General features: G+C 43.7%; 1 protein-coding gene and 1 long non-coding RNA gene across 3 annotated transcripts in view; one reads left to right on the top strand and one right to left on the bottom strand.

The window, feature by feature from the left end:
* ADCY8 (adenylate cyclase 8) overlaps positions 1–26,294 on the top strand; it is a 422,640-nt gene that overhangs the window by 326,884 nt on the left and 69,462 nt on the right. For both annotated transcript variants that reach the window (XM_089685929.1, XM_089685930.1), the window contains 3 exons: positions 10,257–10,346; positions 14,974–15,146; positions 17,855–17,936. In XM_089685929.1, the coding sequence (XP_089542055.1) occupies positions 10,257–10,346; positions 14,974–15,146; positions 17,855–17,936 (345 nt within the window). The remainder of the gene's footprint in view (positions 1–10,256; positions 10,347–14,973; positions 15,147–17,854; positions 17,937–26,294) is intronic.
* The window catches only part of LOC149455716 (uncharacterized), a 49,448-nt gene that overhangs the window by 22,283 nt on the left and 871 nt on the right, over positions 1–26,294 (bottom strand). The window lies entirely within an intron of this gene.

The raw sequence follows: 26,294 nt of genomic DNA, 5'->3' as shown, positions 1-26,294 counted from the left end.
ATCCTTTGCCCTCTTATTTATAATCTGTTTTCCCATTCTTGCTACTCTTCTTTCATCGTCTACTTTATTACTACTTTACAACATTGCTGCATCACATTGTAAATTGAATGAGCCTCTGACTTGACAGATATTAGGGGGTAATATTAGGTTAGATTCCAAGTGCTTTTCTAAATTTGATTTTGCTTGAGTTCTTTCCAAGAAAATAAATCCATGTATATTGCTTTGGGATAAGGTTATAGACTGCTGGGCGCAGAGGCTTAATCACTGGGGTTACTGTGCAGGCAAAAGGAACCGATCTATCACTAGTAATACCGTAAGGTCTTCCTGAGGTGCACATTGTTGGGCTGTTGTTATGTCAATGCCTTCTTTTTTATTAATTTTTGCTCCACCGAATATTATTATTATACAGTATTTATATACAGTAGCGCCAAAAGGTTTGCTCAGCGCTGTACATTATAGTGGGGGACAGTACATGAGACAATACAGTAACAAAACAATACACAAGGGGTTCGAGGGCCCTGCTCTTTCGAGCTTACAATCTAGAAGGGAGGGGATAGTGGTACAGGAGAAAGTGGCTGTGGGGGATGGAGTGGTAGGAGGAGTGGAGGAGATCGGCTGTTAGGTGAGGGCGGGGTAGGCTTCCCTGAAGAGATGGGTTTTCAGGGTGCACCTAAAGGTGAGGAGGGTAGGTGACAGTCTGATGGATTGGGGTAGTGAGTTCCAGAGGATGGGGGAAGTCTTGGAGAAGTCCTGCAGTTGGGTGAGCGAAGAGTACGGGTTGGGTGGTATTTGGGTATCAGGTCGGTGAGGTAGTTTGGGACAGCGTTATGAATTTGTATGTCAATGTTAGTAGTTTGAATTGAATGCGTTGGGCAATCGGAAGACAGAGGAGGGAATGACAGAGCGGGGTGGCAGAAGCGGAGCGGTTGGTAAGGTGGATGAGTCTGGCCGCTGAGTTCAGGATAGACTGAAGCGGGGATATCCTGTGTTGGGGTAAGCCGGTGAGAAGGGAGTGTCAGTAGTCCAGACGTGAGATAATAAGGGCGTGAACGAGTTGTTTAGTAGTGTCTGGGGTTAGGAACGAACTTATTTTGGAGATGTTGCGGAGGTGGAGCCTGCATGAGTTTGCCAACGATTGGACATGGGGTTGGAAGGACAGGTTTGAGTCTAGAGTGACACCTAGGACTTTGACTTGCGGGGTGGGACTGATGGTGGCGTTGTTGGTCATGATGGAGAGGATGGGGGGGGGCACGGGCTGGAGGGAAAATTAGGAGCTCAGTTTTGGAAAGGTTCAATTTGAGGAAATGGAGCGACATCCAGTCTGATATGTCATTCAGTAGGTGGGCGATACGGGCGGAGACTGAAGAGGTGAGGGGTGGAGAGGTAAATTTACGTGTCATTGGCGTAGAGGTGGTATTTGAAGCCGTGGGAGTGTATCAGTTTGCCAAGGGAGGAAGTGTAGATGGAGAAGAGAAGGGGCCCGAGGACAGAGCCTTCGGGAACCCCAACAGAGAGGGGGAAAGAGGGGGAGGTGGTAGCGTTATAGGTAACACTGAACGAGCGTTGGGAGAGATAGGAGGAGAGCCGAGTCTCTGATGCCAAGGGAGTGTAGTTTATTAAGGAGGAGGGGGTGGTCGACTGTGTCGAAGGCCGCGGAGAGGTCGAGGAGTAAAAGGACTGAGTAGTGGCCACTAGCTTTGGTGGTTAGCAGGTCATTAGTGATTTTGAGTAGGGTGGTTTCGGTGGAGTGTAGAGGATGGAAGCCAGACTGTAGTGGATCGAGGAGGTTGTTGTCAGTGAGGTGGGAGCTTAGGCGATTGTAGACTAAGCGCTAAGTGCCCTGATGATCAGTAGTGATCTGCTGTGTGACAGTTGCCGGATTTTGGCAGTACTTTCCTCATGCTGCGACAGCGTGAGGAAAGTGCAGCCAATAACCGGCAACTGTATTTACTCGGTGATGTTCTGTGTCACTGGACACAGCTGATCACGTGGTAAAAGGCTGCTGTGATTGGCCCTTTATCTCATCATGTGATCAGCTGTGTCCATAGGACACAGTGATCACTGACAGCGCAGGATGCACGCTGCTGGGGGCGCATGGGAGGGGGCGTTCTGGGAGGATATCATAGGACACCCTCCCAGAACTGGACAACCACGCTGTAGCCATCATTTGGCTATAGCACAGTTGGCAAGTGGTTAAGAAGTGGTAAATCTGCTTTAAAATAAGCCATTGCTGACCTTTATAGCTGTAGAGTAATTCATCCATAAAGAGCACAGAAGAAGTCTTTCAGATTGTTCTCTCAGTAGCTCTGTTACCTCCTCACAGCAGTAACTCAGCAGCTTAGCTTCCCCTGCTCCTCCTTCCAGCAGTGACCTAGCAACTTAGCTTCCCCTGCTCCTCCTCCCAGGAGTGACCTAGCAGCTCAGCTTAACCCTGCTTCTCCTCCCAGCAGTGACCTAGCAGCTCAGCTTCCCCTTCTCCTCCTCCCAGCAGTGACCTAGCAGCTCATCTTCCCCTGCTCCTCCTCCCAGCAGTGACCTAGCAACTCAGCTTCTTCTGCTCCTCCTCCCAGCAGTGACCTAGCAGCTCATCTTCCCCTGCTCCTCCTCCTCCCAGCAGTGACCTAGCAACTTAGCTTCTTCTGCTCCTCCTCAAAGCAGTGACCTAGCAACTCAGCTTCCCCTGCTCTTTCACCCAGCAGTAACTCGGCAATTCAGCTCCCCCTGCTCCTTGTTCCAGCAGTGACCTGGCAGCTCAGCTCCCCCTGCTCCTACCACCAGCAATGACCTAGCAGCTCAGCTCACCCTGCTCCTCCCCCCAGCAGTGACCTAGCAGCTCAGCTCCCCCTGCTCCTCCTTCCAGCAGTGACCTAGCAGCTTAGCTTCCCCTGCCCCCCCCCCCCCCAGCAGTGACTTAGCAACTAAGTTTCCCATGCTTTCCTACCCAGCAGTAACTCGTCAGCTCAGCTCCCCCTGCCTTTTACTTCCACAGTGGCTCAGTGCCATGAGTCTGCTCTCCCTCCCACCAGTAACTTTACAGTTCAGCCCTGCTTCCCTCTCCCAGCATGAACCAGCAGACTTGCTTCCCCTGTTCCTCCCTTCTAGCAATCACTCACAAGACTTTCAGTCTTCTAATCTCTAACATTATCACAAGGGATGATTCACTAAAAGCAAATAAAGTGTTCACTTTGCAATGAAATTTGCACATTGTGAGGGAATTTTCCCCAGAGCTTAGTGAATGAGGTGCTGCCTTCCATCATCCAATCATGTGCAAGCACAAATACTGTTGCTTTTTTATGTTTCATGCTTGTGATTGGGTATTCTTTGCAACTTCCCCTGCAAAGTGAACAACCCATTTGCCTTTGGTAAATCAGTACCACATAGTGGTTGCTCTAGAAGGGGGAAAAGGTGGCGCTGAGGTGTTAAGCAAACAAGTTGGATTGCCTCTGTGCTTCTGCTGTGTGGATGAATTGCTTAGCTAGACCTGCAGGTATTGTGAAGGTGGCCATCTTGGTAGAGGTGGGGCTTTTCCTCCTTATGTCAGAGTTGCACTTCTGATCTGATCACTTATGGGAAATTAATAAAAAAAAAACAGCTGCAGAGGTGGAGGATGCACAGAAGGAATGAAGAAGAAGCAGGGAGATCCTTGCACTGCAGGTCCTCAGGTACAGCTTTCTCTGCAGCAAGCAGAACAGTGAGCAACACATTAGAAACATGATCAAAAAACAATCCAGATCTGGTGAGATTAGTGGTCACAGGGAGCAGTATACATGTACAGCTATCAGGCACAGGGAGTGCACTGCTATTTTCAGGAGAATTTAAAGACCAAGAATAATATTTTCACGGTAATGCTTGGACACAGTTAACATTTCTAGCTTTTTCTTTTAAGATGGCAAATCTTCACTTTTTTGATTCAGGACACTTTGCCTGGGTCCCATTATAAAATAAATTGCTATTTGAATGTTTTGGCATTTGCAAACAATCCCTGTAATGATTGTTATTTACTAAAACTGCATAGTGCGAAATCTGGCATAGCTCTGCTAGAAACCAATCAGGACGTTGTCAGGCATGCATACAAGCACGTGGGGGCCATACAAACTACGGAGGAGCATTCTGAGTTGCTGCAATGACATTTCAGCAAAATGGACTCACCTGCTGCATCAATTTTTCACTTTGATTTTCGGGGTGTCTTTGAATTCAGTTCTCTGTAGGTCAATCATTTTCATTTCCATCAAACGATTTCCCAACGCATTACCCAGTCCATATCAGTATAGAGATCCAGCAGTAGATTTTTCCCTGTTGAGATCTGATGTGTTTTCAAAGTGTTCCTTTAATTTGTTTTGAGTAGTGTATATATATTGTACATTCACATCAGTCCCTAACCCTCAAGGGGTGTACAATCTAAGGTCCCTAACTTACATTCATACATACACATACTAGGGCCAATTCAGACAGGAGCTAATTAACCTACTGGCATGTCTTTGGAGTATGGGAGGAAACTGGAGTACCCAGAGGAAACCCACACAGGCACAGGGAGAACATGCAAACTCCAGGCAGGAGGTGCCGTGGCTGGGATTCGAACCATTGACCCTAGTACTGCCAGGCAGAAATGCTAACCATTTACCACTGTGCTGCCCATTCTGAAGGCAAAAGGGAGTCCAACCCGGTACCTGGAGGAAAACCCACGCAAGCACAGGGAGAAGATGCAAACATAAGCAGGTAGTGCAATGGTTGGGATGGCAGAAGTTTTAACCATTTAGCCACCGTGCGGCTAAATGGTTAGCACTTTAAAAGCCCATTCCCACCATATATGTTGGGTGGCGTTGGGTAACTATGCCCAATTCAGATCCATCGCATAGACAAGGCACTTTGCCTTATGTCCTATTGACTTACTTTATGCCTGTCTGTTGCATTGGTGTGCACTAAAAAAAAGTAGGGGATGTATCTTTGCACAGTGTGTTGCGATGCATTGTGCACAACACTGAACGAAATGTCATTTTGTGACATCTCAATAAAGTTTAAAAAAACAGAGTGGTGTGTTGTAACACAAAACACATGCCCGCTGATGTGAACGAACCCTAACATACACTGATAAGGTGATGGACCTTATATTAGTCACAGTTTCCCTTGAAATACTTGTTGAACGCTCTCACCCCTCAGGCACTGGAATAAATGATGGCACAGATGAATACACCAATAACTATATTGATCTGGAAAGAAAAAGTACTTAGCACAGCAGTAAAAAAAAAAAATCATAAAGGACTATGACAACAATATTTCATTTATACAGCATAGTTAGAGGGCCCAATAAAACCCGCTGGCACCGTAAATTTCTGCCTCAGTGATAATGCAATTTCGTTTTTGGATATCAGCAATAAAATACCAGTTTAAATGGATTGCAGCTTAGGAATAACGAAAGCTAAGGAATTCCTTAAAGGCTGTGCAACAGAAGGTCAGGCTGTATACAGGGCGTAAGGGCTTTACGGTGTCATAAAAGTTTCATATTAAATGACATAAACGTACTTTTCTCTAAACCAAATACAAAAACAATGAATGAAAATGAATGATGAAAAATCCATAGGGTTGGAGAACTTGTCACATGTTATCTAAGAACCAAAGTGCTCTGTTCCTGTATCGCTGATGTTTAGAGTAACATGGTAAAGAGATCAGCTGGTAAACAATGTATCATTGTGTATTAAAGTGTTACTAAACCCACAACAGTACAATCAGTCTGTATATGCAGTAAAGCATGCTTGTTATACTCACTGTGGAACCTAAGGGGGTAATCCTCTGCATTGTGTAAAAAGGATGTTTGATCCTGACTTCTCTGATCTTCCTCTTGTTCAAATGTCCATGTCTTATCTCCTGATAAGATGAACTGAACCTGTAGCCATTCTGCACATGCTCAGTTTAGTGTGTATTGCTAGAGAGGCTGACTTCTCTGTTCCTCCCCTTCTTCCAGTGTCCCCCTCCTGTCTCCTGATAAGACATATTGTGTGGAGTCACTCTACACAAGCTCAGTTTGCTGTGTATTGCTAGAGAGGTTTTTTTTTTCTTGCCCTGTGCATGTGATCAGCACAGGGCCAGTCAGTGCTGTCCAGATATAGTGAATGCAGGGTCCAGGGAGACCGGATATAGTGAATGCAGGGTTCGGGGAGACCGGATATAGTGAATGCAGGGTCCGGGGAGACCAGATATAGTGAATGCAGGGTCCGGGAAGCCCAGATATAGTGAATGCAGGGTCCAGGGAGACCAGATATAGTGAATGTGGGGTCCGGGAAGACCGGATATAGTGAATGCAGGGTCCAGGGAGACCAGATATAGTGAATGCAGGGTCCGGGGAGACCGGATATAGTGAATGCAGGGTCCAGGGAGACCAGATATAGTGAATGCAGGGTCCAGGGAGACCGAATATAGTGAATGCAGGGTTCGGGGAGACCAGATATAGTGAATGCAGGGTCCGGGGAGACCAGATATAGTGAATGCACGGTCCAGGGAGACCAGATATAGTGAATGCAGGGTCCAGAGAGACCAGATATAGTGAATGCAGGGTCCGGGGAGACCGGATATAGTGAATGCAGGGTCCGGGGATAGCAGATATAGTGAATGCAGGGTCCGGGGAGACCGGATATAGTGAATGCAGGGTCCCGGGAGACTGGATATAGTGAATGCAGGGTCTGGGGAGAGTGGATATGGTGAATGCAGGGTCCGTGGAGAGCGGATATAGTGAATGCAAGGTCCGGGGAGACCAGATATAGTGAATGCAGGGCCGGGGAGACCGAATATAGGGAATGCAGGGTCGGGGGAGAGCGGATATAGTGAATGCAAGGTCCGGGGAGAGCGGATATAGTGAATGCAGGGTCCGGGGAGACCAGATATAGTGAATGCAGGGTCCGGGGAGAGCAAATATAGTGATTGCAGGGTCCGGGGAGACCGGATATAGTGAATGCAGGGTCCGGGGAGATCAGATATAGTGAATGCAGGGTCCGGGGAGACCAGATATAGTGAATGCAGGGTCCGGGGAGAGCAAATATAGTGATTGCAGGGTCCGGGGAGACCGGATATAGTGAATGCAGAGTACTACAATTCTCATTGGCTACAATACTTTTTTTGATATGTTGTCAAGATTTAGATTCTGCACTCTAGTTCACTAGGACAACGACCTTCAGTTGACTGATCACACAGTAATATAGATCTTGAAGACTATCACTCCGTAAATTTCAATTGACTGTATATTACAGGAATGCTGCTATTACTTTTTATATTGTGTGCTGCTGTGTTCAGTATCTGCTGTAGTGATTGTAAAACTCAGACATAAAATATGAACAAAGTATATCCCTCAACTTGTCTCAATCCAGAGTACTAAGCATAATTTCTATCTGCTGACAGAGGAGGGCACATCCTGTGATTGACAGTCTCAGCTCTGTTCCTGTGTGCTTTATTGATTTGGTGGGGTGTCCCTTCCCTCCAATCAGCTCTCAGAGCTCTCCTCACTGATGTAACTTCAGCTCTCTGCCCCCTGCTTTTCAGAGCTGAGAGACCCTGTGTATATTCTTCACTTTGAATGAATGTAAAGGAGACAGAGCTACAGATAAACAGGTTCAACCTTTGTAGGAGGGTTTGTTTCATCTCTGTGTATCACCAGCCACTTCACTGGACATATGGAAGGGTTTACAACCAACTCTTTGAGGTTGTCTATCAGTCGACCATCTATTCAGTTATTTCCTGTGTGAAACACACTGTAATTGAAAACCTGAAAAAAATGTTCTAATAAAAATGCATTTAAATAAAAAAGACAAAGTAAAAACAAAAAAAAATCAGAAAATGTAATTGATAATAGTTGGGGAGTAAGCGTCTAAAACACCTGTGAATGTTTCAGACGTCTTACTGTGAAGCCCTAAACCAACCTTTCTCAATTTTTTTTACTCCAGAGGAACCCTTAAAATAATTCTTAGGTCTCGCAGGACCCCTGCAAAAATTAATTAATTGAGAAGAATTCCCCTTACATTGATCATCAGTGGGAAAAATGCTCCTTATATTGGTAATCATTGGGAAGAATGCTCCTTACATTGGTCATCGGTAGGAAAAATGCTTCTTATATTGGTAATCATTGGGAAGAATGCCCCTTACATTGGTGGTCAGTGTGAAGAATGCCCCTTACATTGGTGGTCAGTGGGAAGAATTCCCCTTACATTGGTGGTCAGTGGGAAGAATTCTCCTTATATTGGTAATCATTGGGAAGAATGCTCCTTACATTGGTGGTCAGTGGGAAGAATTCTCCTTACATTGGTGGTCAGTGGGAAGAATTCTCCTTACATTGGTGGTCAGTGGGAAGAATTCTCCTTATATTGGTAATCATTGGGAAGAATGCTCCTTACATTGGTGGTCAGTGGGAAGAATGCTCCTTATATTGGAAATCATTGGGAAGAATGCTCCTTACATTGGTGGTCAGTGGGAAGAATGCTCCTTATATTGGAAATCATTGGGAAGAATGCTCCTTACATCGGTGGTCATGGGAAGAATGTCCCTAACATTGAAGGTGAGAGGGGAAAATGTTCCTTACATTGGTCATCAGAAGAATGTTCCTTACATTGATGGCCAGTGGGAAGAATGCCCCTTACTCGAGTAATTAGTGGGGAAAATGCTTCTTACTTTCTTCATTAGTGAAAACAATGCCCCTACATTGGTAATCAGAGGGATTAATGCTCCTTACGTTGATAGCTTTTGGGAAGAATGTCCCTTGCATTGATGGTCAGTGGGAAGAATGCTCCTTACATTGAAGGTCAGAGAGAAAAATGCTCCTTACATTGGTGATCAGAGGGGAAAATGCTCCTTACATTGGTGGTCAGTGGAAAGAATGCTCCTTACCTTGGTGGTCAGTGGGAAGAATGCTCCTTACATTGGTAATCAGTGGGAAGAATGCCCCCTTACATTGGTAGTTGTTGGGAGAATGCCCCTTACAATGGTAGTTGTTGGGAGAATGCTCTTGAGATTGGTAATCAGTGGGAAGAATGCTCCTTACATTGGTGGCTTTTGGGAAGAATGTTCCTTGCATTGGCGGTCAGTGGGAAGAACGCTCTTTAGATGGGTTGTTTTTGGGAAGAATGCCCCTTACATTGGTGGTTGTTGGGAAGAATGCTCTTGAGATTGGTAATCAGTGGGAAGAATGCTCTTTACATTGGTGATCAGAGGAAAGAATGCTTCTTACATTGGTCGTCCGTGAAAAGAATGCCCCTACATTGGTAATCAGAGGGAAGAATGCACCTTACTTAGGTAATCAGAGGGAAGAATGCACCTAACATTGGTGGCTTGTGGGAAGAATGCACCTTGCATTGGTGGTCAGTGAGAAGAACGCTCTTTAAATTGGTGGTTTTTGGGAAAAATGCCCTCTACATTGGTAGTTGTTGGGAAGAATGCTCTTTAGATTGGCAGTCAGTAGGAAGACTGCTCCTTACATTGGGGGTCAGTAGAAAGAATGCTTCTTACTCTGGTCGTCAGTCAGAAGAATGCCCCTTACATTGGTAATAAGAGGGAAGAATGCTCCTTACATTGGTAGCTTTTAGAAGAATGTTCCTTGCATTAGTGGTCAGTGGGAAGAATGTTCCCTACATTGGAGGTCAGTGGGAAAAATGTTCCTTACACTGGTGATCAGTGGGAAGAATGCTCCTTACATTGGTTGTCAGTTTGAAGAATGCCCTTTACATTGGTAATCAGTGGGAAGAATGCCCCTTACATTGGTGATCAGAGGGAAGAATGCACCTAACATTGGTGGCTTTTGGGAAGCATGCTCCTTGCATTGGCAGTCAGTGAGAAGAACACTCTTTAGATTGGTGGTTTTTGGGAAAAATCCTCCTTACATTGGTGGTTGTTGGGAAGAATGCTCTTTAGATTGGCGGTCAGTAGGAAGAATGCTGCTTTTATTGGTGGTCAGTGGGAATAATGCTCCCCTTACAGTTTTGGTCAGGCTGCCACCCTTACAGATATCTAAAAAGATCATTGGTGTGATGTTGTCGGGTCTGCAAAGTGGCACCTGCCCTGGAACTAGGTAGGCACTATTAGGTAGGAGGTCAATCAGCTACAAGTGAAGGAATCCCGTCCAACCTCTGGAGGAACCCTGGTTGAGAATGGCTGTCCTAACCAATATGTCTCATTCATTATATTTACATTGTTTATATTACTTTATGAATTCTATAGTTAGATATGTTTTCATTTCCCTGCAATTAATGTTCCATATTTTTCCCCTCTTTCTCTCCTCACAGCTGTGGTGTGATTTCGACAAATCAATTACCTCAAAAAACCTGACATTCAACTCTTCAGCCTCCGTCACCGACATCTGCTTTTATCCCGAGGTAATTACGATCTTGTCACTCTCCCGGCTAATGGTCACTTGTTGCAAGATATATAGGAGCGCAATACATCTTGTGTGAGGCAGTAAAAATTTCAAAACTGCAGCCAGACAGGTGACAACAACAACAAAAAAAAAGCTATTCTGTTAATTGGAACTTTTTATGGAAAAAAGTCTTTTTTTTTTTTTTTCCCCGATGCCCTCCGAGAGATTGCTGACAAATCATCGGCACCTCTTTGTCTCATCACAGGCCCTTTGTGTGCGGGTAATTTTCTGCAGAAATGAATATGAAGGTGTCACAATGTGTCGAGCGAGATCCAAAGAAAAATTCTGACTGCACAATAACAGGCGACACAAGGGAGACACAAATTATCGGAGTTTGCTGCACAGCAACACGATGTTTGAACTAATAACATGTTATTGTGGCAGGGTGCACCAGGGCAGAAGACAGAATGGGCAGCTAGCTGGAAAATAAGCTTGTTTAAAGCCACTTAAAGGGAGAGCTTTTGCGGTACATTTTCCATTGCTTTTCGTTTTTTGTTTTTTTTTTATCTTTAGAGATGTAGTCGGCTACCTTTTCCTTTTAGAAAGCGTTTTATTATTTTCACCATTATTTAGTGTTCATAATACATGTTATTTTGGATCTCCAGGCATTCCAGATATAAAGAAGGTGATGGGCATGTGTACTTTAGGTAATGAAGGGCTCTATTAAGCCCTGTTTGCACTGACTGCATAGCATAAATCCAGTCCAGATAAAATAAAAAAACACATCTTTTTTGTGAGACAAATATTAACTATGGGGATGCAGTGACCTTGTATGCACTTTTACCTTTGTTATCTATAGCTGAATTGTATGCAGATTTACAACGCCATTTAAAATAGGTTTCCAGCCAAACAAAGTTGGGTGAAAAAAATTAATTGCCACTATAGAGTTATAGTCACGTTTACCAATGCGTACTGATACTTCTAAATTTTGGCCTGGGCATCTAGGCTTTAATACTGTAATTGTCTGATGCAATTATAGTATAAAAAAAAACATAAAAATGTTATATTTGGTTTGAACATCTTGTTACAAAAGAGTTAAAGTGTGCGTCAAGGCAAAAACCAGTGTTGAGCCATACCGTAGGAGCTGCTAGTAATAACTAGTTCCTCCCTAAAAGTAGAGAGGCTGCCCAACATCTCAAGCATTGGTCCATTCACAACAACTCTGATAACACAGTTTAACCACTTGCCTACCAGGCACTTATACCCCCTTCCTTACCAGGCCAATTTTCAGCTTTCAGCGCTGCCGCAATTTGATTGACAATTGCACGGTCATGCAACATTGTACCCATATGAAATTTTGATCATTTTTTTCTCACAAATAGAGCTTTCTTTTGGTGGTATTTAATCGCCACTGGGTGCTTTACTTTTTGCGCTATAAATAAAAAAAGTGCAAAAAATGTGAAAAAAAAAAAAGTTTATTTATTTCTTTTATAAAATTTTTCAAACAGGTATTTTTTCTCCTTCACTGATGTGCGTTGATGAGGCAGCACTGATGGGAACTGATAGGCGGCACTGATGGGCACTGATAGGCAGCACAAAAGGGCACTGATAGGCAGTACTAATGAGGTGGCACGGATAGGCGGCACTGATAGACAGCACTAATTAGGGGTCACGGATAGGCGGCACTGATATGCAGCACTGATAGGCGGCACTGATAGGTGACACCGATTATGGGTACTGATAGACGGAACTGACTGGCACCACTGCTGGGCACTGACTGGCGGCACTGACTGGCACAACCCCTGGGCACTGACTGGTGGCACTGACTGGCAGCACTGCTGGGCTGCACTGGTGGGTGGCACTGGTGGGCAGCACTGGTGGGTGGGCACAGGTGGGTGGCACTGGTGGGCACAGGTGGGTGGGCACAGGTGGGTGGCACTGCTGGGCACATGTAGGTGGCACTTCTGGGCACAGGTAGGTGGCACTGCAGAGTGGCACAGGTGGGTGCACTGCTGGGCACAGGTGGGGCACTGCTGGGCACAGGTGGGTGCACTGCTGGGCACGGGTGGGCGGAGCTAGTGGGCGCACTGCTGGGCGGAACTTGCGGGTGTCACTGCTGGGCACCGATCATCAGGGCACTGAATTAAGAGAAGTCCTTGGGGACTCGCAGGTCACCACAACTAGTGTCCCTATTGGAAGATTTCCCCTCTATTACCTTTGTAAAGCCATCCATGTTAGGTAGGATATTTGTTAGAGGATGAGAAGCAGCCTGAGGAGTGAGGTAGTGAGGTCACCTCAGGACAGGCTGTGAGGCTCTAACAGGTCAGGGCTTCTGGAGCCCTCCCACCTTTCCATAAACCTAAGAGCTTTCTGGAGGAGAAGAGGAGGCCTGGATCTTCATGTTTAAGGGATCTTGGCCAATCCTCTGGCTGGAGGTTGGGCATGGTGACCAAGCCAACCCTTAAATGTGACAGTGCCTGGGGAGCAATTGTCATTGTCAGGTGGAAGATGGAGTGAGGAAGGCTGGTGTGTGTAACCTGGGAGGGGACCCCAGAGAGGGGTCCTACCTACAGGCTGGTTGCTGGATAAGAGGATCTCCACTGCCTCAACGTATCCCAGAGAGGAGAGCCTGTGTAGCAAGGAAGGAACAGACCAGGACAAATGATCACTGCTCCCTTGACTACAAAAAGAGCCAAAAAATACATTTACCTAGCATCCTACGCTAGGAAGGTGCTACACCAGATAGCCATAAAATAGAGGTTCTAACCCTTCCCACTCTTTCCTCCTCATTGCATTTTTCACAGGATCAACAGGTATTCTTATGCGCTTATTAAACAGATATAACAAACACTTTCATTGCTGTATATTATGCAGTATATAACAAACCAAAAGGGAGCAAATAAAAGGAATTTATATATTTTACCCTATTTATACACTTTAAGTGCAGGGAAGTATACACAGAAGGGATGCAGTAACCTTGTTTAAACGTTTGTGTTGATTGCTCAACCACAGTATCGCACAGAAGTGAGTACACCCCTCACATTTTTGTAAATATATGGTTCTATCTTTTCATGTGACAACACTGAAGAAATGACACTTTGCTACAATATGATATAGTGAGTGTACAGCTTGTATAACATGTAAATTTACTGTCCCTTCAAAATAACTCAACACACAGCCATTAATGTCTAGTGACAATGTCCAAATTGGGCCCAATTAGTCATTTTCCCTCCCCAATGTCATGTGACTCATTAGTGTTACAAGGTCTCAGGTGTGAATGGAGAGCAGGTGTGTTAAATTTGGTGTGATGACACCAAGATAAACTGATTTGGTTCAGATGGTGTCAAGCGTGTGTGGCGGCTACCAGGTGAGGAGCACAAAGACAAGTGTGTCTTGCCTACAGTAAAGCATGGTGGTGGTAGTGTCATGGTCTGGGGCTACATGTGTGCTGCCGGCACTGGGGAGCTACAGTTCATCGAGGGAGCCATGAATGCCAACATGTACTGTGACATACTGAAGCAGAGCATGATCCCCTCCCTTGGGAGACTGGGCCGCAGAGCAGTATTCCAACATAACGACCCCAAACACACCTCCAAGACGACCACTGCCTTGCTAAAGAAGCTGGGAGTAAAGGTGATGGACTGGCCAAGCATGTCTCCAGACCTAAACCCTATTCAGCATCTGTGGGGCATCCTCAGACAGAAGGTGGAGGAGCACAAGGTCTCTAACATTCTCCAGCTCTGTGATGTCGTCATGGAGGAGTGGAAGAGGACTCCAGTGGCAACCTATGAAGCTCTGGTGAACTCCATGCCCAAGAGGGTTAAGGCAGTAGTGGAAAATAATGGCGGCCACACAAAATATTGACTCTTTGTGCCCAATTTAGACATTTTCACTTAGGGGTGTACTCACTTTTGTTGCTAGCGGTTTAGACATTAATGGCTGTGTGTTGAGTTATTGTGAGGGAACATCAAATTTACATGTTAAACAAGCTGTACATTCACTACTTTACATTGTAGCAAAGTGTAATTTCTTCAGTGTTGTCACAAAAATGTGAGGGGTGTGCTCACTTCTGTGAGATACTGTACATTCTGATTTAAAACGCCATTTAAAATATGTGTCCATCCCAAAAAAGTTGAGGCCATATAGGGTTATGGTCAATTTCACCAATGCATACTGACACGTCCACACTTTGACCTGGGCATCTAGGCTTCAATAGTGTAATTGTCAGATACAATTATAGTATATAAAAATAAACCATAATAAATGTAAAACAAAAAATTACATTGGGCTTGGACATCTAGGCCCAAAGGGAATACAGTATATGTCAAGCCAATACCAGCAGGAGTTTTAACTGTTCCCATTTTATCCCTCGCCTCATCTTCGTAAGTTATATGCTCACTGGATTTCTAGCAGGGTCAAAAGGTATTTTATACTGTTATTAAACAAATATAACAAAATATTTGTATTGCTATATTTAACAGACCTAAAAGGAGCAAATAAAAGAAGTTTCTTGTTAGGATTTACATACACTTTAAGTGCAGAGGAGTCTACACAGAAGTCTGGATTGGCAATGGGAGGGTGAGGGTTGGCAGTTAGTATTCATTATGATAAATATAACTGACAAGGACCTTTTTTTTTTCCATCAGTACTTTGTCTTCACTGGAGTTCTTGCAATGGTCACCTGTGCGGTCTTTCTACGGCTGAACTCCGTCCTGAAGCTGGCAGTGCTGCTTATTATGATAGCAATATATTCCCTACTTACAGAAACCATTTACACATCTCTTTTCTTAAGATATGACAACTCTCATCACAATGGGAAGTAAGTGTAACTGTGTTGTTTTGCTAATAAAGTTGCATTTCTGAACAAAGCTGAATAAAGTGTAGGTGTTTACTGCACCACCAATCAGATTCCAGATTAAACTTACCTTCTTCAGATTGGATAATGAGAGCAATCAGTCCCCTTTGCCGCTCTTACCAGCAATTTAGATAGCCAGGAACTGCTTGTGTAGCTTCTGAACAGTTTGCAAATACTCTTCAGAAGTGTGATATAGAGCAAGGGTGCCGCCTTGAATTCCCGTCATGGTGCTCCATGAAAACAAGACCCAGTTTGCCCTGAACCAGCATCAAGAATTGCCTGCGTAATTTGTTGCTATTGTGATGGCGGGTGACTCACCTGCACCATAGCAATGCATGACTCTGCTCCAGGACAGGCAGCATGCCCCCAGCATTTGGGAGGAGGAAGTCGACCTACACCAGACCGCCTTCATCTGACATCTCCCACTCTCTGCCATGCTGCTAGAGCCAACAGGTAGGGCTCTGACATGAAGAGGGCACTCTGTGATTTGGGGGCTCTGTGATGGTGGGACTGTGTGGTTTGGGAGATCTGTGATGCTAGGGGAGCTGTGTGATTGGGGGTGGGGGTTGTGATGAGGAGGAGGAGTTTCTAATGTAATGGGGGACTTATAGAGGGGTGTTGATGTATAGGTTGTGACTCTGATATGATGATGGGCTCTCTTGTATAGGAAGGGGGTCTACTTTAATTGTGTGCTCTGATGCGATAGGGGGGGGGGGGGGTTCTGATGCGATAGGAGGCTTCTTACATGAATAGTTGATTCTGATGTGAAAGGGGGCCTCTGATGTGATGGGGAAGACCTCTGACATTACAGGGGACCTTGATGTGATCTGATGTGAAGGGTAGGGCTCTGTTGGATGGAGAGGATCTCTAAATTTACAGGGGACCTTGATGTGTTGGGAATCCCTGATGCGATGGAGGAACTCTGATGTGATGGAGGACATCTGATGTGATGGAGGACATCTGATGTGATGGAGGACATCTGATGTGATGGAGGACCTCTGATGTGATGGAGGACCTCTGATGTGATGGAGGACCTCTGATGTGTTGTGGACCTCTGATGTGATGAGGGAGCTTTGATGTGAAAAGGTGAATCTGATGTATAGGGGGGGCTTTGATGTGACACTGATTTGATGGGGAGGACCTCTGACATTACGGGTGATCTTAATGCGATGGGAGGACCTCTGATGCGATGGGAGGACCTCTGATGCGATGGGAGACCTCTGATGTAATGGAGGACCTCTGATATGATAGGGGACCCCTGATGTGATGGGGGCTTATGATGTGAAGGTAATTTCATCAAAGTGGATGTTTGCATCATCCCAGGATCATGTTTTGCATTAAAAATAAAATGTATGATTTTTTGCATTTTAGACAGGGGTGCTTTGAGATTTTGCAAACTTATAAAGGGGACTGTGACTGAAAAAGGTTGTGAAATTCTGCTCTAGATATACAAAATAACATTAATGTTACATTGTATTTACTCTGTTGCATTCAAAACTTTTTTTTTTTATAAATTCCTATTTAGGCCCTTATTAGCACTTATATATCCCTAATCAGTCTCAATTTACTTCTTTTCTCCCTTTTCCCTATTTTCTGATTTTTTTTTTTTATTTTAATCCATTATTATTTATTTGTATTTATTCATTTTGTTAACCTTTTTGGTGTTAAAGTAAAAAATTGAAAAAGTACCCTTATTTAATTTGAAAAAACTTTGCATTGTTTTATACCTAAATCATAATTTTAGTGGAAAAAAATACCAAACCTGGAATTCTCCTTTAAGATACCAAAGAAGCTGCTAAGAAGGACAGTTAACACCAGACTATTTGTTTGGTAGACAAATGCATTATATTATATTTTTGTAACTTTATTACTTATATATCTCCCTCCAAAAAATCTTAATACAAAAATCTGGTAAATAAAAAACATATTAATAATTTTCTATGGCAGAGCTATGCTTTGTTGAAGAGGTAGAGATGCCTTTTCTAAATCTAAATCTGGGTAGCACAGTGGCTAAATGGTTAGCACTTCCGCCTGGCAGTACTAGGGTCGTTGGTTCGAATCCTAGCTACGGCACCTCCTGCCTGGAGTTTTCATGTTCTCCCTGTGCCTGTGTGAATTTCCTCCAGGTACTCTGGTTTCCTCCCACACTCCAAAGACATGCTGGTAGGTGAATTGGCTCCTGTCTAAATTGGCCCTTGTATATGAATGCGAGTTAGGGACCTTAGATTGTACACCCCTTGAGGGTTAGGGACTGATGTGAATGTACAATATATATATGTAAAGTGCTGTGTAAATTGACAGTGCTATATAAGTACCTGAAATAAATAAATCTTGAATAAATGGTCCCGAAACCAGAATGGTTCTGCAAAAAATGATCTTTGTAAACTACAAGGAGACTGGTTTTCTTTAAATGAAAGCATTGAATTTCGATGGATAATGTTTCAGCATGTCAGGGAATATGATGGCTGGCTTCTCTCTGGATGTGGACAATGTGGTTTCAGGCAGAATATCTATTTGTGAATTCATGAATAAATAATGGAGTGTAAACAGGCTAAGCAGCCACCTACACAGGGAGTTCTGAAAGCCGCATTACTAACTGTCCTCTTTGTACTGACTTCACACTATTGTTACCTTGATAAAGTATCTGAGATTTTATTTTTATCTCCCTCCAGCACAGACTTCCTGGGGACGAAAGAGGCCTCTCTGCTGCTAATGGCCATGTTTCTCTTGGCGGTGTTTTATCACGGACAGCAGGTAAGGCAAACACGTCCTTCAATCTCTCATTTACATGTACTCGGTGACATTTTATGATGAAATGGCTTTAAAAATGTCACTGCCTCTTTGCTCTGACACTTCTGTCCTCTCGTCTTCCGGAACACTTGTAGTTCATTTATATCGACAAGTACAAGTTTTTATAATGTGGGAAGCAAATGCATTTCATCGTGAATAATAAGATGACTATATGGCTGGCTGAGAATTCCTGTATGTGGTGCTATCTTCTAGCTGGCTCATGTAGCTACCTACTTTTTGAATGACCAATAATGGTGCAAGAACATGGCTTTCTGAAGGCAGAACTTTCCCTTGTGTGCACTTGGTACTCCACACCTCTGCAGTCTCTTTAGCTTCCATAACGCCTATGAACAATGGCTGGCACAAAGCAGTGGTCACCAAAATTGCTGCTCTTTGCTTGTGGGTATCCAGCCCCTGAGGCACTGTGCCTCCCACTGATACAAGGCATTATTTCTCCTACTGACATAAACAATGGGACACCATTCCTTCCCAGACACCAGCAGTGAGCCAAAATTCCTCCCACTGGCACCTAATGATGGGGTACTGTTCCTACCATTGATATAAATGATAGAACACTATTCCTCCCACTGATACCAATGATGGGGCATGATTTATCCCGCTGACACCAAAGATGGGACACTATTCCTCTTATGACACCAATGATAGAGCAATATTCCTACCACTGATATAAACAATGGAGCACTACTGCATTCCTACCATTGATACCAATTATGGGGCACTATTCTTTCCACTAACATCAACAATGGGGCACTATTTCTCTCACTGAAACCCAACGATGGGGCACTATTCCTCCCACTTATAACAATGATGGCACACTATGACTTCACTGATACAAGTAGTGGTGCACTATTCCTCCCTCTGAAACCAACAAAAGGGCACTTTTCCTTCCACTGACACCAATAATGAGGCACTATTTCTCCAACTGATGCCAATGATGGGGCACTATTCCTCTCAACTGATACCAATGGGGAGAACTGTTTCTTCCACCGATACCAACAATGGGGCACTATTTTTTCCACTGATACCAATGATGGGGGGTTACTCCTCCCACTGATGCCAATGATGGGGCACTATTCCTCCTAGTAACATTAATGATGGGGCTCTATTCCTCCCACTGATATCAATGATGGGACACTATTCTTTCCACTGACACCAATGATGGAGCACTATTCCTTTGACTGATACCAGTGATGGGGTACAATTTGCCCCAACTATACCAGTGATGGAACACTATTCCTCCCACTGATACTAACAATGGGGCATTGTTTCTTCCACTGACACCAATGATGGGGAACTTTTCTTCTTACCGATACCACTGATGAGACACTATTCCTCCCAATGCTACCAATGATATAACACTATTCTTTCTTAGTTAGTTATTGGTTCCTAAAACAAACCATTTCTAGCTATATTCTACTAGCTTATGACCAACTTAGATATTTGCTACAAATTATTCTGCTAAATCTGTGCCACAAATTGTTGCTGCCTGTGTTACAAATACAGTATATTTCTAAAAGTATTGGGCAAGCCCTTCAAATCATTGGATTGGATTCAGGTGTTCCAATCACCTCCATGGCCACAGGTATAGAAAATCAAGCATCTAGGCATGCAGGTTACTTCTACAAACATTTGTGAAAGAATGGGTCGCTCTCAGTGAATTCAAGTGTGGTACCATGATAGGTTGCCACCTGTGCAATAAGTCCATCCGTGAAATTTCCTTGCTACTAAATATTCCACGCTCAACTGTATAGTGGTATTATAACAAAGTGGAAGCAACTGGGAACAACAGCAACTCAGCCACAAAGTGGTAGGCCATGTAAAATGACAGAGAGAGGTAATCACATGCTGAAGCACACAGAATCGATAGCTAAAGATCTCCATACCTCATGTGGTCTTCAGATTAGCACAGCAACAGTGCGTAGAGAGCTTCATAGAATGGGTTTCCATGGCCAAGCAATTGCATCCAAGCCTTACATCACCAAGTAATGCAAAGCGTTGATGCAGTGGTGTAAAGCACGCCGCTACTGGTGCAGTGGAGATGTGTTCTTTGGAATCATGCTTCTCTGTCTGGCAATCCGATGGATGTGTCTGGATTTGGTGTTTGCCAGGATAATGGTGCTTGTCTGACTGCATTGTGCCAAGTGTAAAGTTTGGTGGAGGGGGGATTATGGTGTGGGGTTGTTTTTCAGGGGTTGGACTTGGGCCTTAGTTCCAGTGAAGGGAACACTTAAGGCATCAGCATATCAAGATATTTTGGACAATTTCATGCTCTCAACTTTGTGGGAACAGTTTGGGGATGGCCCCTTCTTGTTCTAACATGACTGCGCACCAGTGCACAAAACAAAGTCCATAAAGACATGGATGAGTGAGTTTGGGGTGCAGGAACATGATTGGCCTGACCTCAACCTGATAGAACAATTTTGGGATGACTTAGATGTCGGATGAGAAGGCCTGGCCTTCTCATCCGACATCAGTGCCTGACCTCACAAATGCACTTCTGGAAGAATGGTCAGACATTTCCATAGACACCCTCCTAAACCTTGTGGACGGCCTTCCCAGAAGAGTTGAAGCTGTTATAGCTGCAAAGGGCGGGGCCAACTCAATATTGAACCCTACAGACTAAGACTAGGATGTCATTAAAGTTTATGTGCTTGTAAAGGCAGGCACCCCAATATTTTTGGCAATATAGTGTATGTGCGACAACAAAAGGGTGGGCTTCATGTGTCAATGGCCAGCCAATGTTTCAAAGTAGCTGTTGGTTCCCATTAACCATCTGTAGCCGACGGAACCCACTCCCCATCATGTGACCACGATGACAAACAGTCACAGTGGTCACATGAATGCCAATCCTTCCTATCCCTGGGCATTCAGAACCTTTTAGAGGGACACCGGGACAGGCAGGAAGGAGTTAAGCTCTGGCTGGGACCAATTTCTGAGTGCTCCAGTGTTAGTAAATCTATCCTACCTTGTCTTTTAGTGACTCTACACACCTTATCTTGTAGTGACCCTACACACCTTGTCTTGTAGTGATCCAACACACCTTGTCTTGTTTAGTAAATAGATTGTAGTGACCCTACACGCCTTGTCTTGTAGTGACCCTACACACCTTGTCTTGTAGTGACCCTGCACACCTTGTCTTGTAGTGACCCTACACACCTTGTCTTGTAGTGATCCAACACACCTTGTCTTGTTTAGTAAATAGATTGTAGTGACCCTACACACCTTGTCTTGCAGTGACCCTACACACCTTGTCTTGCAGTGACCCTACACACCTTGTCTTGCAGTGACCCTACACACCTTGTCTTGCAGTGACCCTACACACCTTGTCTTGTTTAGTAAATAGATTGTAGTGACCCTACACATCTTGTCTTGTAGTGACCCTGCACGACTTTTCTTGTAGTGACCCTACACGCCTTGCTTGTAGTGACCCTACACACCTTGTCTTGTAGTGACCCTACACACCTTGTCTTGTAGTGACCCTACACACCTTGTCTTGTAGTGACCCTACACGCCTTGCTTGTAGTGACCCTACACGCCTTGCTTGTAGTGACCCTACACGCCTTGTCTTGTAGTGACCCTACACGCCATGTCTTGTAGTGACCCTACATGCGTTGTCTTTGTAGCGACCCTACATGCCTTGTCTTTGTAGCGACCCTACACGCCTTGCTTGTAGTGACCCTACACGCCTTGCTTGTAGTGACCCTACACACCTTGTCTTGTAGTGACCCTACACACCTTGTCTTGTAGTGACCCTACACGCCTTGTCTTGTAGTGACCCTACACGCCTTGTCTTGTAGTGACCCTACACGCCTTGCTTGTAGTGACCCTACACGCCTTGTCTTGTAGTGACCCTACACGCCATGTCTTGTAGCGACCCTACATGCCTTGTCTTTGTAGTGACCCTACACGCCTTGCTTGTAGTGACCCTACACGCCTTGTCTTGTAGTGACCCTACACGCCTTGTCTTGTAGTGACCCTACATGCCTTGTCTTGTAGTGACCCTACATGCCTTGTCTTGTAGTGACCCTACATGCCTTGTCTTGTAGTGACCCTACATGCCATGTCTTGTAGTGACCCTACATGCCTTGTCTTTGTAGTGACCCTGGACCCCTTGTCTTGTAGTGACCCTACATGCCTTGTCTTTGTAGTGACCCTACATGCCTTGTATTCTAGTGACCCTACACGTCTTGTCTTGTAGTGACCCTACATGCCATGTCTTGTAGTGACCCTACATGCCATGTCTTGTAGTGACCCTACATGCCTTGTCTTTGTAGTGACCCTACATGCCTTGTCTTTGTAGTGACCCTACACACCTTGTATTCTAGTGACCCTACATGCCTTGTCTTATAATGACCCTACACACCTTGTATTCTAGTGATCCTACACATCATGTCTTGTAATGACCCTACACACAGGAGATGTAGCAATACAAAGACTGATTCTGGGCAATACCTTTTTTGTCATTGTTAAGGACTTGTTTAGACTTGTGGTTGGGGAGTAAGCTGTGTTTTTACCATGCACCAACTGCCCCTTCTTAAGCTGCAAAGGCAAATTATCCCCATCTTATTCAAGTGAATAGGGCCGTGGCCCAAATGTCCTACATTGCATTGTGGTGAAGTGGTGCAGCATTTATGAGGTTAAAACAGGTGGTGAGGTGGCAGCATATTGCCTCCCCACCTCCTGTCAAATGCCTCTGAAAAGCAAATCAGACGTGGCATGGAAATCTTGCCGCACATCTAAACTAAGCCTAACTAAACCATTTACAAAAATATAAAGCACAAGAAAAAATAAAGGTAATCCAGTAAAGCTATGCTATACAAAACTGCCACATGCTAGATTTTAAAGTATAACTAAAAGCAAAACTTTATTTTTGCTTTGAAAAGAGTGATCAGGGATTAGAACATCTGTCAGGTTTTTATTGCTGTCTGTGCCCCTGGTAGGGAGATTTGCCCTCTATTCACCCTGTACACCTTCTATTAGTCATGTTTGCCATTATCACCAAAGTGAAGTAAAATCCCAAATTTTGGGCTGTTCCCAGAACTGGAATAGAGTGGAAATCTTCCAATGGAGGAACTAGTTCTGGTGACATCCAGGGATGGGGTACTAGTTCTGGTGACATCCAGGGATGGGGTACTAGTTCTGGTGACAGCCAGGGATGTGGTACTAATTCTGGTGACAACCAGCCATTCCCCTCTTTGTCTCACTTCCTATTTTGGCTATGGAACAGGAAGTGAAGGGAAACCTCCCCAATGGGACACAGAAGGCAAAGATAAACCTTACAAGGGGTATGACCCTCCCTTACGCTATCCAAAATGGAAAAATAAGTGTGAAGTGGGATTGATATCAATATTTATATTTTCTGATTGTTGGAATAATAAAGATGATAGCATTTTTGTATAACATTGCTTTCCTGTGTTACCTTTTCTTTCAAGTGTTCTATAGTAATAATTAGGCCAAACACTTATGACGTCACACCGTGTGATTTATTCATTCAAGCTGGCTTCATACACAGTCCCTGCCTGTAGCCATAGCCATTTGGAAAGTGTTCTGAAAGGCTTTCAAGCTGTTTACAGTACAACAAGAGGAGTAAGTGATGAAGAAGAATGATAATATATCAGGAAATCGTTTTAATTTCTTCTCTGTCTGGATCACCAAGCCCCGGAAGGTACATGTACAGATAACAATTGAAAAGATAAAAGGGAAATTGTTACACCTTGGGGAAAAGTAGACACTAGATAGTGTGCCTCTGTGTAATGTCAAGGTAATATAATAAGTCAAAGATGTTGAACCACATACTGGCGGAAGAAGCAGAGCTATATCTTGTTAATAACTGCATGCTGAAATAGATAGCAGGGAGGGTAGATAGATAGATAGATAGATAGATAGATAGATAGATAGATAGATAGATAGATAGATAGGACAGATAGATAGATAGATAGGACAGATAGATAGATAGATAGATAGATAGATAGATAGATAGATAGATAGATAGGACAGATAGATAGATAGATAGGACAGATAGATAGATAGATAGGACAGATAGATAGATAGATAGGACAGATAGATAGATAGATAGGACAGATAGATAGATAGATAGATAGGACAGATAGATAGATAGATAGATAGGACAGATAGATAGATAGATAGATAGGACAGATAGATAGATAGATAGATAGGACAGATAGATAGATAGATAGATAGGACAGATAGATAGATAGATAGATAGATAGGACAGATAGATAGATAGATAGGACAGATAGATAGATAGATAGGACAGATAGATAGATAGATAGGACAGATAGATAGATAGATAGGACAGATAGATAGATAGATAGGACAGATAGATAGATAGGACAGATAGATAGATAGATAGGACAGATAGATAGATAGATAGGACAGATAGATAGATAGATAGGACAGATAGATAGATAGATAGGACAGATAGATAGATAGATAGGACAGATAGATAGATAGATAGGACAGATAGATAGATAGATAGGACAGATAGATAGATAGATAGGACAGATAGATAGATAGATAGGACAGATAGATAGATAGATAGGACAGATAGATAGATAGATAGGACAGATAGATAGATAGATAGGACAGATAGATAGATAGATAGGACAGATAGATAGATAGATAGGACAGATAGATAGATAGATAGGACAGATAGATAGATAGATAGGACAGATAGATAGATAGATAGGACAGATAGATAGATAGATAGGACAGATAGATAGATAGATAGGACAGATAGATAGATAGATAGATAGATAGGACAGATAGATAGATAGATAGGACAGATAGATAGATAGGACAGATAGATAGATAGGACAGATAGATAGATAGGACAGATAGATAGATAGGACAGATAGATAGATAGGACAGATAGATAGATAGATAGGACAGATAGATAGATAGGATAGATAGATAGATAGATAGATAGATAGATAGATAGATTAGATAGATGGGACAGATAGATAGATGGGACAGATAGATAGATGGGACAGATAGATAGATAGATTAGATAGATAGATAGATAGATGGGACAGATAGATAGATAGATGGGACAGATAGATAGATAGATAGATAGATAGGACAGATAGATAGATAGGACAGATAGATAGATAGATAGGACAGATAGATAGATAGATAGATAGACTACAATAGATACTATAGCATCAGAATGGAGAAGACAGGGGATTTAAGTGACTTTAAATGTGGCATGGTTGTTGGTGCCAGACGGGCTTGTTTGAGTATTTAAAAAACTGCTGATCGACTGGGATTTTCATGCGCAACCATCTCTAGGGTTACAGAGAATGGTCTTAAAAAGAGAAAATATCCAGTGAGTGACAGTTGTGTGGATGAAAATGCCTTGTTGAAGTCAGAGGAGAATGGACAGACTGGTTCAAGACGATAGAAGGGCAACAGTAACTCAAATAACCACTCCTTACAACCAAGATATGCAGAATCCCTTCTCTGAATGCACAACACATCGAACCTTGAAGCAGATGGGCTACAGCAGCATGAAGACCACATCAGTTTCCACTCAGTTACGAACAGGAAACACGGGCTACAATTCGCACAGGATCACCAAAATTGGAAAATAGAAAATTGGAAAAACGTTGCCCGGTCTGATGAGTCTCAATTCCAGCTGCGACAGTCAGATGGTAGGGTCAGAATTTGGTGTAAACAACATGAAGCATGGATCCTTCCTGCCTTGTATCAACGGTTCAGGCTGGTGGTGATGGAATGGTGTGGGGGAGATTTTCTAGGCACACATTGGACTCCTTTGTACCAATTGAGCATTGTTGCTGACCATGTCCATCCCTTTACGACTACAATGTTCCCATCTTCTGATGGCTCCTTCCAGCAGGATAATGCACCATATCACAAAGCTCAAATTATCTCAAACTGGTTTCTTGAACATGACAATGAGATCCCTGTACTCCAATGGCCTCCACAGTCACCAGATCTCACTCCAGTAGAGCACCTTTGGGATGTAATAGAACGGGAGATTCGCATCATGGATGTACAGACGACAAAACTGCAGCAACTGCGTGATGCTATAATGTCAATATGGACCAAAATCTCTGAGGAATGTTTCCAACACCTTCTTGAATCTATGCCATTATTTATTTATTTCAGGTACTTATATAGCGCCATCAATTTTACGCAGCGCTTTACATATATGTTGTACATTCACATCAGTTCCTAACCCTCAAGGGACGTACAATCTAAGGTCCCTAACTTACATTCATACATACACATACTAGGACCAATTTAGACAGGAACCAA

The sequence above is a fragment of the Staurois parvus genome, unplaced genomic scaffold, assembly GCF_062004578.1.
Source record: "Staurois parvus isolate SC_StPar_1 unplaced genomic scaffold, SC_StPar_1.0 ptg000389l, whole genome shotgun sequence".
NCBI lineage: Eukaryota > Metazoa > Chordata > Amphibia > Anura > Ranidae > Staurois > Staurois parvus.
The sequence above is the reverse complement of the archived record's forward strand: the minus strand, read 5'-3'. Positions and strand labels throughout refer to the sequence as shown.